A 13,975-nucleotide genomic window follows, 5' to 3' on the forward strand; every position below is an offset into this window, starting at 1 on the left:
TCTGTTGTGTGCTTTTTTTTTTTCCCCCAGATTCCATTTACAAATGTGCGTCAATTTGTTTTTTTCCTCTAACAGAAAAATCTCAACAACTTCAAGATGTTGGTCATAGAAAATACAATATAAACAGTGAAGTATACAGAATGAACACTGAAATCACTGAAGTTAAACTGCTTATCACTGCATTAAACAAGTGGACAGTGTTTTTGTCTTCCTTCACATTCTGATAAATAATAAAGTAGAGGCAAATGATGAGAGTGTTGCCCTTATGCCCTTTTTTCCTTTTTCTTCCTGAAAAAGAAGCAATGATTTTAGACAAAGCTGAAGACGTTGTCTAGAATGGTGGAAAAACCTACTTAAGATCAGTGAGAGGTTGGGATCTGGGTATGAATGCATGTCTTCTAGGCAGTTTAATGTTAAATAAAATATTCTGATGATGTCATTTGCTGTTGTTAGTTCCTAGAATTTGATTAGTATTTAGGGCAGTGTGAAAAAGTAGTCCTTTCTTACCTGTGTTTATAATACGTAGTGGTCAACTGGATGAAATGGAAGAGCAGGCAAATGTTTTATGTGGGTGAGATAGTTTCCACAGGAGACAGGATAGATTTTTTTTTTTTTTTTTTTTTTTTTTTTTTTTAGCTTTGAATGTAGGCTTAGAAAAGTTAATCTGGTTAGAGTGGAAAGAATTTCTTGTGGATGTGAGATACTGTGATCTCAAGTTTTCTGGGATGGCCATTTCTAGTTCCACAGTACTTCATTTCAACATGGAATTCAAGAAGTGCAGAGCCATACTTGAAGTTGCATTCTGTTTCGTTTACCAACTTCCTCTGCACTCTGCTGTGTTCGGTATTTCCAGGGAGGATTATTTTGTTAAAGGTGAGCTGCATTTTAAAATTAGATTAACTAATATTTTTGGGATTCTTGAGAAGGCAGTTTTCCTGTAATTATTTATAATCAGCCTCTTGAAGTGCTTTGGTTTATTATTTTTTTTTTTTTGTATTTACTGGTCTCTGGCACCTTTGCCTTCTTCTAATAATTGCAGAAGATGAGGTAAAGAATTTTAAAGCAGGTAGCACCTCTGCTTAGGTTTGAAGGCCGGATTCATTAAGAGTCAGCACAGACGCACCCTGCCAGAAATTGGCAATGCAGAAAGTATTCTTCATGCACTTGCCAGTCAGCAGAGTAGATGGATAGACTGTGATTTGAAGAATATCTGTTGCTATTCTGCCAGACTTTTGAAATTTCATTACACTTGAAACTGGGGATCTCTTTGATTAAGAGAGTGGAAAAGAATAAAAGAATAGCATCCATCGATAGGTCTCGGTTTAAAAAAAAAAAGGGAAAAGAAAAAAAGACTGACAGTAACTGTAAAGGACAGCAAGATTTTTTTTGATTCCTACTTGGTGATTTCAGAGATGAAGAGACTTAGGTGTCTTAAGTTGATGTAATTTAAAAGCAAGTTGTTTCTGATAAATCATGCAGCAGGGTTTTCTTGAAGGCACACCTTAGGGGGGAAAAGGGGGCTTTTTTTAGGTCACTAAGCGGGGGATGAGACATCTTTTTCAAGGAATTAATGCTTTGGCCAAAATGATTTGGACATGCCATCTGCCTTAACCCATGTTAGGATTTGTCATGGGTAGTTCAAATTTACTGTCTCCCCATCATAGCAGGCGTGAATGGGAAACATAGTGAACGACTTCTCTTTTGGGTGTACGTGATTTGACATTTACTACTTGTAACGTGTTAACCAATGACTTCTATGGGCAACAAAAGTAAAGGAAATGTTAAGCTCGCTGTAAAATGAGAAGTGGAGGAAATCTGGACTGGTGGAAATAGCTTTCCATAAAAATACAAGTACTCAGAATGCAAATCTGAACTGGTTTTGCTAGTTCTTTCTTCAAAGCATAAATAAAACAATTTTGTAAAGGAAACTACCTTTAACTTGAAATATTATGGTTCTTATGTCATTTCCCAGAATATTTGATCTGAATATTTTCCTTCTGTGGTAGGATTTTTCCTCTGTAAACAGAGACAGAAATTACAAAAAAATACAGTGTTGATCCACTTCCTCCACATGGGACAGGCATATGTATCTCAATCATGGACTTCCCCTGAACAGCAGAGGAAGAGATTAAAGTACTCTTTGTCCTATGATCATCTGATCATCTTTTGATCTTTCCTGTTCTTTAAATGCTTCTACTAAAAACCTTGCATAGAAATATGGACCTCAAGTAGGGGTTAATTTCATAGGTGAAAGGCAATAACCTTGTATATTTTGTCTTTTCTCTCCTGCGCCTATAGACAAGAACCCAAATTGGGATTCAAAATGGAGAAGAAAGCACACAGGGCGAGCTTGGACAGGATGGCTCTTTATCTGTTGTCTTCTGACCCAGGCTTTCAAAGCTTAAGAGGTCTTTTGATTTCTAAAAGAGGCTTTTGATTTCTAAAAGAAGCTTTTGATTTCTTGCTCTTCAAATGGCTTTATACTGCGTTTTGGTAGCCCACTGAGATTATGAAGTAATTATTGAGAGTTGTAGATAGCAAGCATAAGTCAAAATACAAACACTTTGTTTTTACTACTGCCTCAGGCTGAATCTTAAAGCCGTTTTGCCAGCACATATGTCATGATTCAAAAGAATGCTGTTAACTTTCAAAAAAGTAATAGGTGAACACAGTGTCACGTAAAAAACAGCTTTCCTAAATGGCACTGAATTACTTTTCTGTGGTCTTTTTTTTAGTAGTTACAATTGAATCCTTTTAAAGTTTTTCTTCTTATCAGTGCTGTATGTGTTAGACTGAAAGTTAATTCTATTCAAATATTAATGGGTAGTTATTAAAAGTGTAAGTCCCTGGGCTTTTGGATACTCCAAAAGAAATTAGTACTACATTATTATTTAGATCCCATCCTCATCTCGTAATACTGATGTGATTACTTTGCACATCTATCCAATGCTTTCTTTTCTGTTTAGATTCCAGACACTTGTTACACACAGGGGGGAGTATATATTAGAAGTGTTTTAATGAAAGCATAGTCTATTGGGTTTGCTGAATTGGGTTCCTTGTACTGGGATGCTGGTTTGCTTAATCCCGTAAAACACGTCACATGACTGTGTAGACTCATTGAAAGAAATAGAGCCAAGGAAAGTGGTAAAAGGCTAAAAAATAAAACAATGTAAAACTTAGCATACCATTAATTTTCTGCTATTCAGTCATCTTGCAGACTAGAACATGAGAAGTACACAATGTTTCAAGTGACATGCATGGTTGTTCTTTTGCAAAATATCAAGATACCATTTTTGGTTATACTTCGGATTTTCTAGTTCAGATAGGAAAAGAAGGAATAGGCTGTACCATCCAAACCAAAAATAGTTTTGCTATTTGTTTAACGGTTTTTACAGACTAGACACCTTAAAGATTATGGTCAAATTAGGTTTGCTTGAGAACATTGGAACAGGCCCTTTTTTCTCCATAAGAATATCACGCCATAATTTCTATAATAAAACTTTTCCCAGAGGAGCGGAACACGTTGTCTGGGGAGGCTGCAGTATCTTCATCCTTGCGGTTTGTGAAAACTCAGCCTTGGGCAACTTGGTCTACCTTTGAAGTTGTCCTTGCTCTGAACAGGAGGTTGGGATAGATAACCTCCAGAGGTCCCGTCCAACCTCTGTGTCTCTGGGATACTTCACTAACAAGTGACTGTGAAGAGCTTGCAAATGACAGAAGCTTCTTGCGCAGAGAATAGTCAGCATCTTCTGTGTGTTTTCAAATGCTTCTGTTCCACTTGCTTATATCCAAGTAGTGACATTTCCTATTGATCTTCATCTTTTCTATTATGTGTGTCTCAAGGTCGTCTTCACAGTTGGTTTCCGTTAGTTTATGCAAGGGAGGTGGATGCTTATGGAACTACAGGGCAAAGTTTAAAGTAGTTAAAATACCCAATTTATTTTAACAGAAGGAAGAATAAATTTTAAATATCAATGCTGCTTTTATTTTCATACAAGAATTAGTATTTGGATCTTTTGCATAAAAGACAAGGAATGGGCTCATCTCTTTCACGATGTAAAGTTATATTTAGCATTGGTGACCAGCAACCCTTCCCCATCCCCCCCCCCCCAGAAATCCCCTCAGAATTTTCTCTTAAAGCATATGCTGGAAATACCTCCGTGCTGGTTGGTTGATCCTATATATGCTATATAGAAACAGTAAATAGTGCTTCAAGAATAAGAAGTGCATGGAGGGTGGGGGGGAATAAATCAGTAATTCCCCTGCCTGTACAAACAAAAGGAGTGAAGGTGCCGAGACTTCTGACCTCACACAAGGCAAAGGTGATGGATGGTCCTCTGCTTTCAAACCTGCCACTCCAGTGCTGCTTCAGCCACTGCCTAGGTGTTTTTGTGGAGTGATTCAAGCTATTTGCATTTTATTTATCAGCTGTTCTTCTGTGCCCCTCTCTGCAGTCAATGGTGGGGCTTTTACCAGGATGGCAGGCTGAGGGGTGGCTGGGTGTTGTGAGGCCGGGACTCTGCAGTAAGACACCTTCATGCTTAAGAGCTCTAGAGTCAAGATTCCCATGGCAGCCTCCCTGCTCAGCTTTAATTTTTTTTGACATGTGTGCACTGAGTAAATTGGTAATACGTTGTCACCAATATACTGCTTTCAACTTGCATTATTGTTTTAACCAGTCATCAAGGTATGGCAGTATATGTTGTGTGTTGTAATCGCACTCAGAAGTAGAAGCAGAACCCAGTCAGCAGACTAAAAGATGGTGAAAGAAAGATGTACATTCTTTTCAGTAAGTATGTGCCAGGAATTTATTAGAAGCTATAAAATGCTGAAATATAAGGCAAAGGAAAAGTTCAGATTGTTTTAATAATTTAATTTTAAGATAAAGGTTTCTGTGTGATAACTTGAAGCAATAATTCTTGGTGATAGAAAGCACATGGGCTGGGAAGACTGAAAAGCTGGAAATACTGCACTGATTATCTGGCTCTCTGAGGGTATCCTTTAAAGAACCGAAGAAAATTCTGTGAAGAGTGAAACTGGTGAAGTCTGGTTTCCTACTAATCTGTGTTCTACATCCCTTTTTTTAGCCCTACTACCCCTTCTTCAATTAAAAAAAAAAAAAAAAAAAAAAAAAAGACCTCCAAAACCCACCCTCTGCCATTGTAATATTGGAGGAGATGTGAAGACCTTGAAGTTTGCCCGGACAAGAGGGAGCACGTGGTCTTGGCTGGCTTGTGTGTGATTGTCTACTGACTGGCCAACTGATGGACCACAGGGAGGTGGTGATGATTGAGGTCGCTCTTTTATAGCCTCTTGCTCACTGGGACGCTGCATTAAGTTTCTCTTTCTGTTAACCACGTAGCTGCTTGTTTTCACGAAACCTGTCTGTCCAGTTGGTTCCAAAGTGTTTTTGAGAGAGTAGGAGGAGAGACAGGACAATCACAAGCCCCATCTCATTAAAAGCTAGACTGAAAAAAAGTACCCCAGGCTACCAAAGAAATGACCTAGTTAGGATTAGATACTGAAGTTTGTGTGGTTTTACGCTTTTTAGGTAAAAATATATAACATGTTTTTTGAAGAGGAAAGGTTGCATCATCTCATTGGTCACTTTTCTGCTGTGATCTTTAGCTCCCTCTCTAACTTCAGGTTTCTTTTTCAAAGCTTAATTTAGATATTGTGCACGCAGTGCTGCTCTGTTTGAGTAACTTCTCAGTGCAAATTGTAATTTGGTCAAAAAGCTTTTCTATCCTAAGTAATAACCAAATTAGATTGTGTCTTCTGTTATCTGCTTCTCTGGTAGTGTAACAAAAACACTTATATCAAATAACTTCTTGACCTTTTCAGATTTTAAAACTTTGGCAAGAGCTTATTTGCTTTGTATTGTCAACACATTGAAACGTCTTCGTGCGGAGCATGCTGGGTCCCAAATCCTGTGGTCCCTTTTGCAATCCATTTTTGGGGGTGTTTTAGATTGCATAAGAGTTGGTGTGCTGTTTTTTTTTTTTCTCCCATTTTTTTAATGCAAATTTATTTTGAGGTTTTAAAGATGCATTATTATATTTCTATGTTGCAACTTGGTTTTATTCCCAAAGAGCAAATAAAAAAAAATATATGTGCTATAATACAGAACACCAATGCCGTTTTCTAGGATGTTTGCCCTCTCTGTGGTGAGAACAGTATCCCTGCTTAAAGAAGGAAAGAACAAAATGCTTTTTGTTTGCGAACTCACGTGCTTTCTAATTCTTGGAACATCTTCGTCAGTAAATGCACTTTTGCTTCCAGTTTCTAACCCTCTGCACTGTTGTTAGTATGAGTTAAATAACAACAAATCGTTCTAACCTTTATTACTGTTTGTACATCCTGAAATATTAACTGAGGTCCAGCCTCAGGTACTTGAGTACTGCTTGTTCTGAACAAGAGTAGTGACAAAAATGGAGCTCAGTGAGATGTGACACACTGGAGTGAGCAGTGTCACCCGTCTGATGACCAGATCGGTCTCTGCTTCTGTTGCTCTGCAGAAACGTGAATGTAGGCATATGCTGCCTGCAGGAGAGGTGGCTGAAAGAATGTAATCGACGGTGGACATGACTTTGGTGACTGTGCCTCTTTTTATGTGCTTATCTGAAAGGTGATTGTCCAAGATTTGACAGTTTTAAAAGACATCAAAAAGTCATATTCTTATATTGGGGTGATTTTTCCCAGGGATAAGAAACTGGAGCTTAAGAAATAGCTAGTGGTGAATTAGGAGTTAAGATTGCTGAACGAGAACCAGAGTCTTTGGCTTGGTGGCAGCTTGCCGTGCCTTTAGGAGTTGGAGGCCCCCACCAGAGCTGGCCTATCTTGAATGTTCTAGCCAGGCTCCTCTGCCCGCTTTCTAGAAGTGCGTTATCTTCACTGCTGTAAGTGCATAGTGTCTTACTGAAGTGTGACTGGAAAATTGCTTCTTGTTGGCAGTTTGAAACGTGATTACGGGGGTACAATCTAAGTCCTGCTGTTAAAGATTCCTGAAAAGGAAAAGAAGACATTGCAGATGATGCCCTGTAGTGGTATGTAAACCATAAGAGAAAGCTGTTTGCAAAAGGGTGGCAGCTGAAATGTTTGTGTTATCTGCACTTGTGTTCACCACTGATCCCATATACAGGTGTACGAGCATGTAACTCATGTGCCTGAGGGCATCGCGCTGTGCGTACAGTAGTTTGATTTGTGTGCGCAGTTTGATAGACATCACGTCTCCCCACCCCCTTGTGAAATGCAGCTCTTTCATTATAAGGAAAGTGGGTTTGGTATTCTTTTAAGCTCAGTTCTCTGTCATGTTTTATTGCAGTACTTCATGAACGGTTTCTTGGTTTTGCTGCCTAAGAAAATCCTCACTGTTCAGAGTACTGTGGAAGAGAATTCCTCGCCAAGCTGGCTATTCTGGTGCTGGGCTTGTTTAGCTTTTCTGATATAATATTCTCGCTCATAAAACAGAAATATAAAAGCCGAGGCACACAGATCTGGCTGTTAGGCATATTGCATAGTAAATTTTATTTACCAGTGTGCTTTCTGGTTGTTTTCTATGACAAGATATCCAATCCGTCAGTTCCCAAAGTGGAGTCCTGTGGAGCCCTGTGCAGTTTAGGGGTATGAAGTCTCTCCTGCCAGCTGACAGTCCAGCCCCTGAGTGGTTTCATATCTCTATGAAACTCTCACCTGCTGCTTACTTGGTATTCGGTACTCTTTCTCAGTTAAATCTTGAATATTCTCTTTCTCACCCTTCCTGTCTCCTCTTGCCTGCCTCCTTGTGACTAATTATTCTGTTTCCATGAAGAAATGATGGTGTTGGAAGACCTCACACCACTAATCATCTTTAGCTTCTTTTTGTTTGGAAGAAACAGAATAAGGAAACAAATGTTCAGTAGTTGTGTTGTATGACTTAGAAGTTCAGGAATTTTGTGCTCTCTTGACTCAACAGTTCTCCTGTCAGCATCTCTTTTAGTGCCCCTTTTTCTGAATTTCTTTTGTGGGTCAGAATCAGGCCATGCCTTGTTTTGTTCTGGTGTTTTAAGGAAAATCACGTTCCCTTTGTTGTTCTTACGAGTCAACATACTTGAAGTTGTCCTTTTACTTCCAAAAATTGACAGAATGGTAGAGGTCTTGAATATGATAAAAAAATATGCAGTTGCAGAGGGAAAGAGGCATTGATATCTGTCTACGAATTACAAATCGGAGAACTGAAAACCTTTCCGGATTCCTAAATTAAAGGCTCTTAAGTGAAGCTTTCCCCACAGTCACGCACAAGAAGCAAATCCGTCGATAGCAAAGTTTCACCACTTTGGATGCTTATGGAGTCACACTTTTTTTCCTCTCTTGCTAATCTGCTTTTCCGACACGACTGCAACAAAGTGCCAAGTCTAAGCTCATGACTGGGTTCCTCTCTGTCCAGCCACAGATGTTCAGCAATGGCAGTCATGTCTTGGGCAATCGCTAACGCTAGGCTACTTTCATCAGCTGCTTTCCTTTCTCACTCGTGGAACTTCTCTTTAACCTCCTTGTCTCTCAGACTCTTGTTCTCAGCATCACATCTCAGTTCTTGTGTGCTGGTTACAGTCTCTTGACTTGCCTCTTCTGTGTCATCATAATCTGGTTTTGGGTTTGTTTGTTTTTGGGTTTGTTTTTTTTTTTTTCTTTCTTTTATTATGCTTGCTGCTGAAACTAGTTCAGGCTTTGCTTGCTTCCCCGGTCTGAAATAATCTGAATTTCCTCATTAATGAGAACTGCAAGTTACTTTCAGTTCAGCACTGATTTTTCTTTTTTTTTCAGATATTGTTCTGCCAAGGCATTAGACTCTGCAGTCTTTGAAGAATAGACAAGGAACAGGCAGACATTAATTCAGATTGTGGACCAGACTTTATATTTCCCTTTCAGTTACTGTAGAAACTGGTTTGTTTGGGATTTTTTGGTTTTGGGTTTTTTTGGTGGTTTTGAATAAGACCCAATCATTGTATCTCTGTGTACTGAGTTATGAGGATGGTTTCCTTGGGCTCTCCCTGTTTGATGAAGATACAGAGAGGCTTTCCCCTGGAGGAAGGGGGCAATGAAGTGTGGATTTGTCATTCAACAGCTCTATCTTTGCTCAGCTGATGTAAAGCCAAGAAATGGTAGCAGCAATGAGTTGCAATGATTTTTGTCTTCTGTTTCTAGAAATAACAGTTGTCATCAGAAATGAGAGGAATTTCCTTGTCTGTTTAGTCTCTATGGAGAGTTCTATACCAAGAGTATAGATGCAGAAATGAGCTACAAGAAAATACATTGAATTGCACATACTTGTTTTGGGCTTAACGAAGGAAAATAAGAGATCGCAGAAACTGTGTACGAGAAGGTGTGTGTATTTGGGATGTGAAGGATTTGATGCCCTTTGTGGTATCGATGGACATACTTCTAAAACTGAGAAATAAACTGGGCCTCACTTCTTCATTCTGCTTCTTAAAGTTGAATTATAACTGTAGGGGTTGAGGCAACTGTAGAGCAGCAGAATAGGTTTATATTTCAAGCGTCAGTTAATATGGAGGGAGAATTGAAGTATGCCTTTCTCTTCTAAATATGTAAATAGGTGTTTTGTCTTCCAACTGTGCTTTCTGCTTCATGCACGGAGGTTTTTTAAGACCGCTTACACTTGCTTGGCTACAAGATAAGCAAGGGAATTATTGAAAACAGGTTTAACCTGGGTATTCTTCCTCTGTTGCTCTGCTAACGCTTTGCATGCTGACCTAGAAGAATCACAGTCCAAGATAATAAGTACTATAATTCAGTCTTCAACTGCATTAATTATTTTCTCAGTTGCCTGTCAGTTGTGCTTAGTCCTGGTGAACTAATCAAGTGGCCATGTTATGTAGGCCTTTCTCCTCTGCCAGTTAGACTTGTATCACCGTTCTCTTCACGTGGGGATGGATGATGAACAGGTTGGAAAGTGTTTAATAAGTAAAAACCTGTTGTTTTGTTCTAAAAGAAACTTAAAGCAGCATGTCTTACACTGGATAGACAGGAGAAGTTGGTAGTGGAGCTGCGTAGATTGCAGATACCCTGATTAGGACACTGATGGTTGTGTGCTTTTTATAATAGCATGTGAGTAGTGTTCGTGTAGTACCGTTCCAGTGCACCTTCTCCACCACACCCCTTGCTGCTTCCTCTAATGGTATGACTTCAATATCAAGGACATTTTTCAGAGAGAGAGAGAGAGAGAGAGAGAGAGAGATGGAAGAATAAAAACTCTGTTCTTATTATTCCTAGAGCGATGGTCATAACGGACTAACACTTTGCTTTCAGGAATAGGTTTTGATTCTTGACCTTCTAGAGCCTTTGAAAAATGTGGACTATTTTACAGATTTGCGATGCTTAATGTACTTGGGCAGTTACGTATGATGTTCACATGATGTGTGGACATGCATCTAGTCTTAGTGCTTTCTGTTTTTACGTAGTCTCTCAGAGATGCCATGTTTGTTTCATTTAAATGGAAGAAGAGATCTTCATTTCTCAGAAGTTTTCTCATTTTTTGCTTCACAGAAACTATCTTAGAGCATGGACAGCAGTAAGAAGACAGAACCCCCTTTGTCTGTAGAAATGGTACAACAAAGAGCCAATCCTGATCGCAGTCCTTCAGCATCGATTTATGTTCCAGAGCAAGGTGGCTACAAAGAGAAATTTGTAAATGCCGTGGAAGATAAGTATAAATGTGAAAAATGTCACTTCATCTTATGCAATCCTAAACAGACTGAATGTGGACACAGATTCTGTGAGACCTGCATGAATGCCTTGCTCAGGTATGGTTTTTGTTGTGATAGAACATGTTGATACCTTTAAGTCTTGTGAACTGATGAAAATAGTGTGGACATCATTGTAGTTTTAGGATTACATGAAGGTAATGCCCTGGCTCAAAGCAGCCTTCCGCTTGTTGCTTGCTTGATTATTTGTTATCCATGTGCTGGTGCAAACATGTGTGTTCTACTTGGGGTCAGGATGAGACAACTAGGCTTTCCATCAGTATTGTTGAAACGGTTGTTAAAGTGGTTTAATCCCGTGTAGTGATGTGTTAGGTAAGAATTTCATTGGCTGTGGAGCCTAGACTGAGTAGCTATTTCATGTGACTGCTAACATGGCTATTTTGGAGTAAAATACCCTCAGTAAATCATGTCTGTGTGAGGAAGTGAGCCTGCAGAGGCTCCTTAGAGTGATAGTACCTAACTAGCTGTGGACCCAGCCTTACAGTTGAGTGGTGGGACCCTTGGGATAAATGTAATTACTTGTGGAGCTTCCTTTGCCTGTAACCCTTCTGGCTGCATGTCCTGTGGCTTTATGTTTTGTGGATTCCAGTAGGGTCAGGAAGGCTGGCTTCTCTGTTACTGAGATGTTTGGGCCAGAGTGCAAAGTGTGTGAGTGAAAATTATAGACATAAAATGAACGCTGAGAGATGCAATCTTTCCCAGTCCAGGTAAGAATAAAAGTGCAATCATTCAAGGAGTATCTAGCTTTTAAGAAGTATCTGTGCATCAGCAGAAGTATATTTTTTTGCCTCTCAGCTTTGATGTGTTGCTACTGATTGTATTCAGCAGTGTGATTTTTAAAACTTGGTCTAATGTTTGGAGACCATTCCACAAGCTTTAATCTCCTGGAGTAAATAAGTAGTCAATACTTCCATTTACTACTGGGAAAGCAGAGGTAGAGAAGAGATTGAGCTCACTGGATATTGCGCTCTGGACCGCTAACAGAGAGAGGATTTGCCTTTGGAAGGTCTTGTTGATCTCCTATTTACTTTTTGTTACCACCCTGACTCTAGGTATTAATTTATATTTCACTTGGAAGTACTGTGATCTCAGGTAGATATAAATCAAGACTATGTGCAGCATGGCAAAACAGATTGGAGGATATTACATTACTCTGTCTCATGATAAAGAGTAACCTCTGTACTGGGCAAATACAAGGGTCCATAGCTCACTAATCCACTCCTGTAGGTTTTGTGCTACAGCGTGTTAAATTTAAAACAACAACAAAAAAAACCCCACCAACTTTTCTTTCAGTACGCATTTTCAGGTGAGGTGTAGTTCGCATTTAATAAATGCAGTTATTTCTTTCTGAATATATGTTTTTTGGAGGACTCTTACATGGTTAATAACAGTGATTGCAGAAAACCGAACATCTGCCATGCTTGGATGTGTGCAGGTGGACAGAGCAGATCCTTAACAATCTTAAACAGTAACAATTCTGGCATTGCTGGAATCTGGGCAATTTTCCTTCCCCGCTGTGAGACATGCACATGTGCTTATTACAGTGCAGCTAGAATATGTGTAATTTTACCTTTCTGACTTTCCACCCAGTCTGTTATTGAAAAGGACACCTGGCTAAGACCATCTACTGCACTGCTCTTTCATTCAAGTTGTTTCACTGTATTTAAGTGCTTGTTGCAAACAAAGCCTTTATTAAAATTAAATTTACAGCTCCTTTTTTGGGAAATAAAATGTGTGCCGTAAAATGGGAAGCAAAATAAGTTTACAGTGTCACTGGATTTGGCACTAAAATTTTTCATTCAGTGTTGATGTGCTGCTGCGCGCGCACACTGATTACACGCTAGTGGGTTCTGTTCCAGGGTTATTTGAGGACAAGGAATTGGGAGTCGGTGTAGATAATGCAGTAAAGCTGTCTGCTCAGTATGCAGTAGTAGTTTAAAAGAGCAATTGGGATGCTTGAGTGGATTCAGTAAAAGCGAGGAAAGCATGACATTGTATTAAACACTATATGCCCTCAAGTAGATTAGTTCCCCCGCCCCCCCTCCCGTTTTTTTTAACTTAAGAAAAATATTACAGATATTGAAGCTGCAAGATAGTTAAGATGCTCAGAAATGAGAGACACAGCGTGGTCAGTTAAGGAGCAGAAGCCAGTGAGATGATTTGAAATAACCATACTGATAATATAACATAAACTTATTCAGCCTTTCACATTGCTTTGCACTGCTGCTAGCAGCCGCAACTTACGTAGCCTGTCAATGAGTTGCTTTACAAAAGAATTTACCTAGTTTTTACCTGGTGCTTTTCATCCATAGATCTCGCTGCTTTACAAGGGACATCATTATGACTATCCCCGTTTTACATAGGGGGAAAAGGAGCTAACAAGGAATGAAGGGATTTGCATTATGACACCTAGCAGGTCAGAGTCAGAAACAGCTGTAGGAACACAGTTTTTCTTATGCTCCAGTTCAGTTTCTGTCCACAAACTGCTCTGCTCCTCAGCCTACCTGTTGTCTAAGAGATCACAAGTTTGGTAATTAGATTACTGAAACAGCTACAGGGCAATAGTTCAGCCAAAGGAGGGAGCAAGGATCTGTAACAGTTGCTAAAACCAGAACAGACTTAAAGGAGATGGGCATAAATACTTTTTTTTTACCCTAAAAGGATGTATAATTGACTGTCGGAGAAAGTAAAGTTTAATTAGGTGTTGTTTGAAAAAGGACTGGGTAATCAAAGAGACAGTATTTTGCTTGTTTGCCCAGATAGATTGAGAAGTGACAAAAATAGTGGATCGAGTGCAGACTGTAAGATAGGGAATGAATTTTGCTGCACAGTTGGCTGGAGGCATTGTGGTGGTCTTATTTCCTTGGAAATGTCAGATACTGTCCACAGAAAACTCAAGTGCTCCAATTTTTTGAAATAACATCATGTTATCTCATTATAATGAACTGTATCCACTTTTAATGCTTTTAAAATATATTGAATAATTATAACTAAGTGCCTCATAAACGGAAATTTTTGTAATACAAAAATTCAGATGAGTTAAAATAGTTTTTCTGTTTTCTTTTCTCTCCAGTTCTTCTAGTCCAAAATGTACAGCGTGTCAAGAAAGCATAGTAAAAGATAAGGTATTGTTAAAATTGTTTCTTATTCAAGAGTATTGAATTGTGTGGCATACATAAGATGTGTTATTGCTTTGTGGTAATTATTTCATAAGC

General features: G+C 39.0%; 1 protein-coding gene across 11 annotated transcripts in view; it reads left to right on the forward strand.

The window, feature by feature from the left end:
* The window catches only part of TRAF3 (TNF receptor associated factor 3), a 75,053-nt gene that overhangs the window by 29,267 nt on the left and 31,811 nt on the right, over positions 1-13,975 (forward strand). For all 11 annotated transcript variants that reach the window (XM_063333098.1, XM_063333099.1, XM_063333100.1 and 8 more), the window contains 2 exons: positions 10,543-10,799; positions 13,834-13,885. In XM_063333098.1, coding sequence (XP_063189168.1) covers positions 10,558-10,799; positions 13,834-13,885 — 294 coding nt within the window. In that variant the 5' untranslated portion in view covers positions 10,543-10,557. The remainder of the gene's footprint in view (positions 1-10,542; positions 10,800-13,833; positions 13,886-13,975) is intronic.

Source organism: Chroicocephalus ridibundus, chromosome 4 (genome assembly GCF_963924245.1).
Source record: "Chroicocephalus ridibundus chromosome 4, bChrRid1.1, whole genome shotgun sequence".
Classification (NCBI taxonomy): domain Eukaryota; kingdom Metazoa; phylum Chordata; class Aves; order Charadriiformes; family Laridae; genus Chroicocephalus; species Chroicocephalus ridibundus.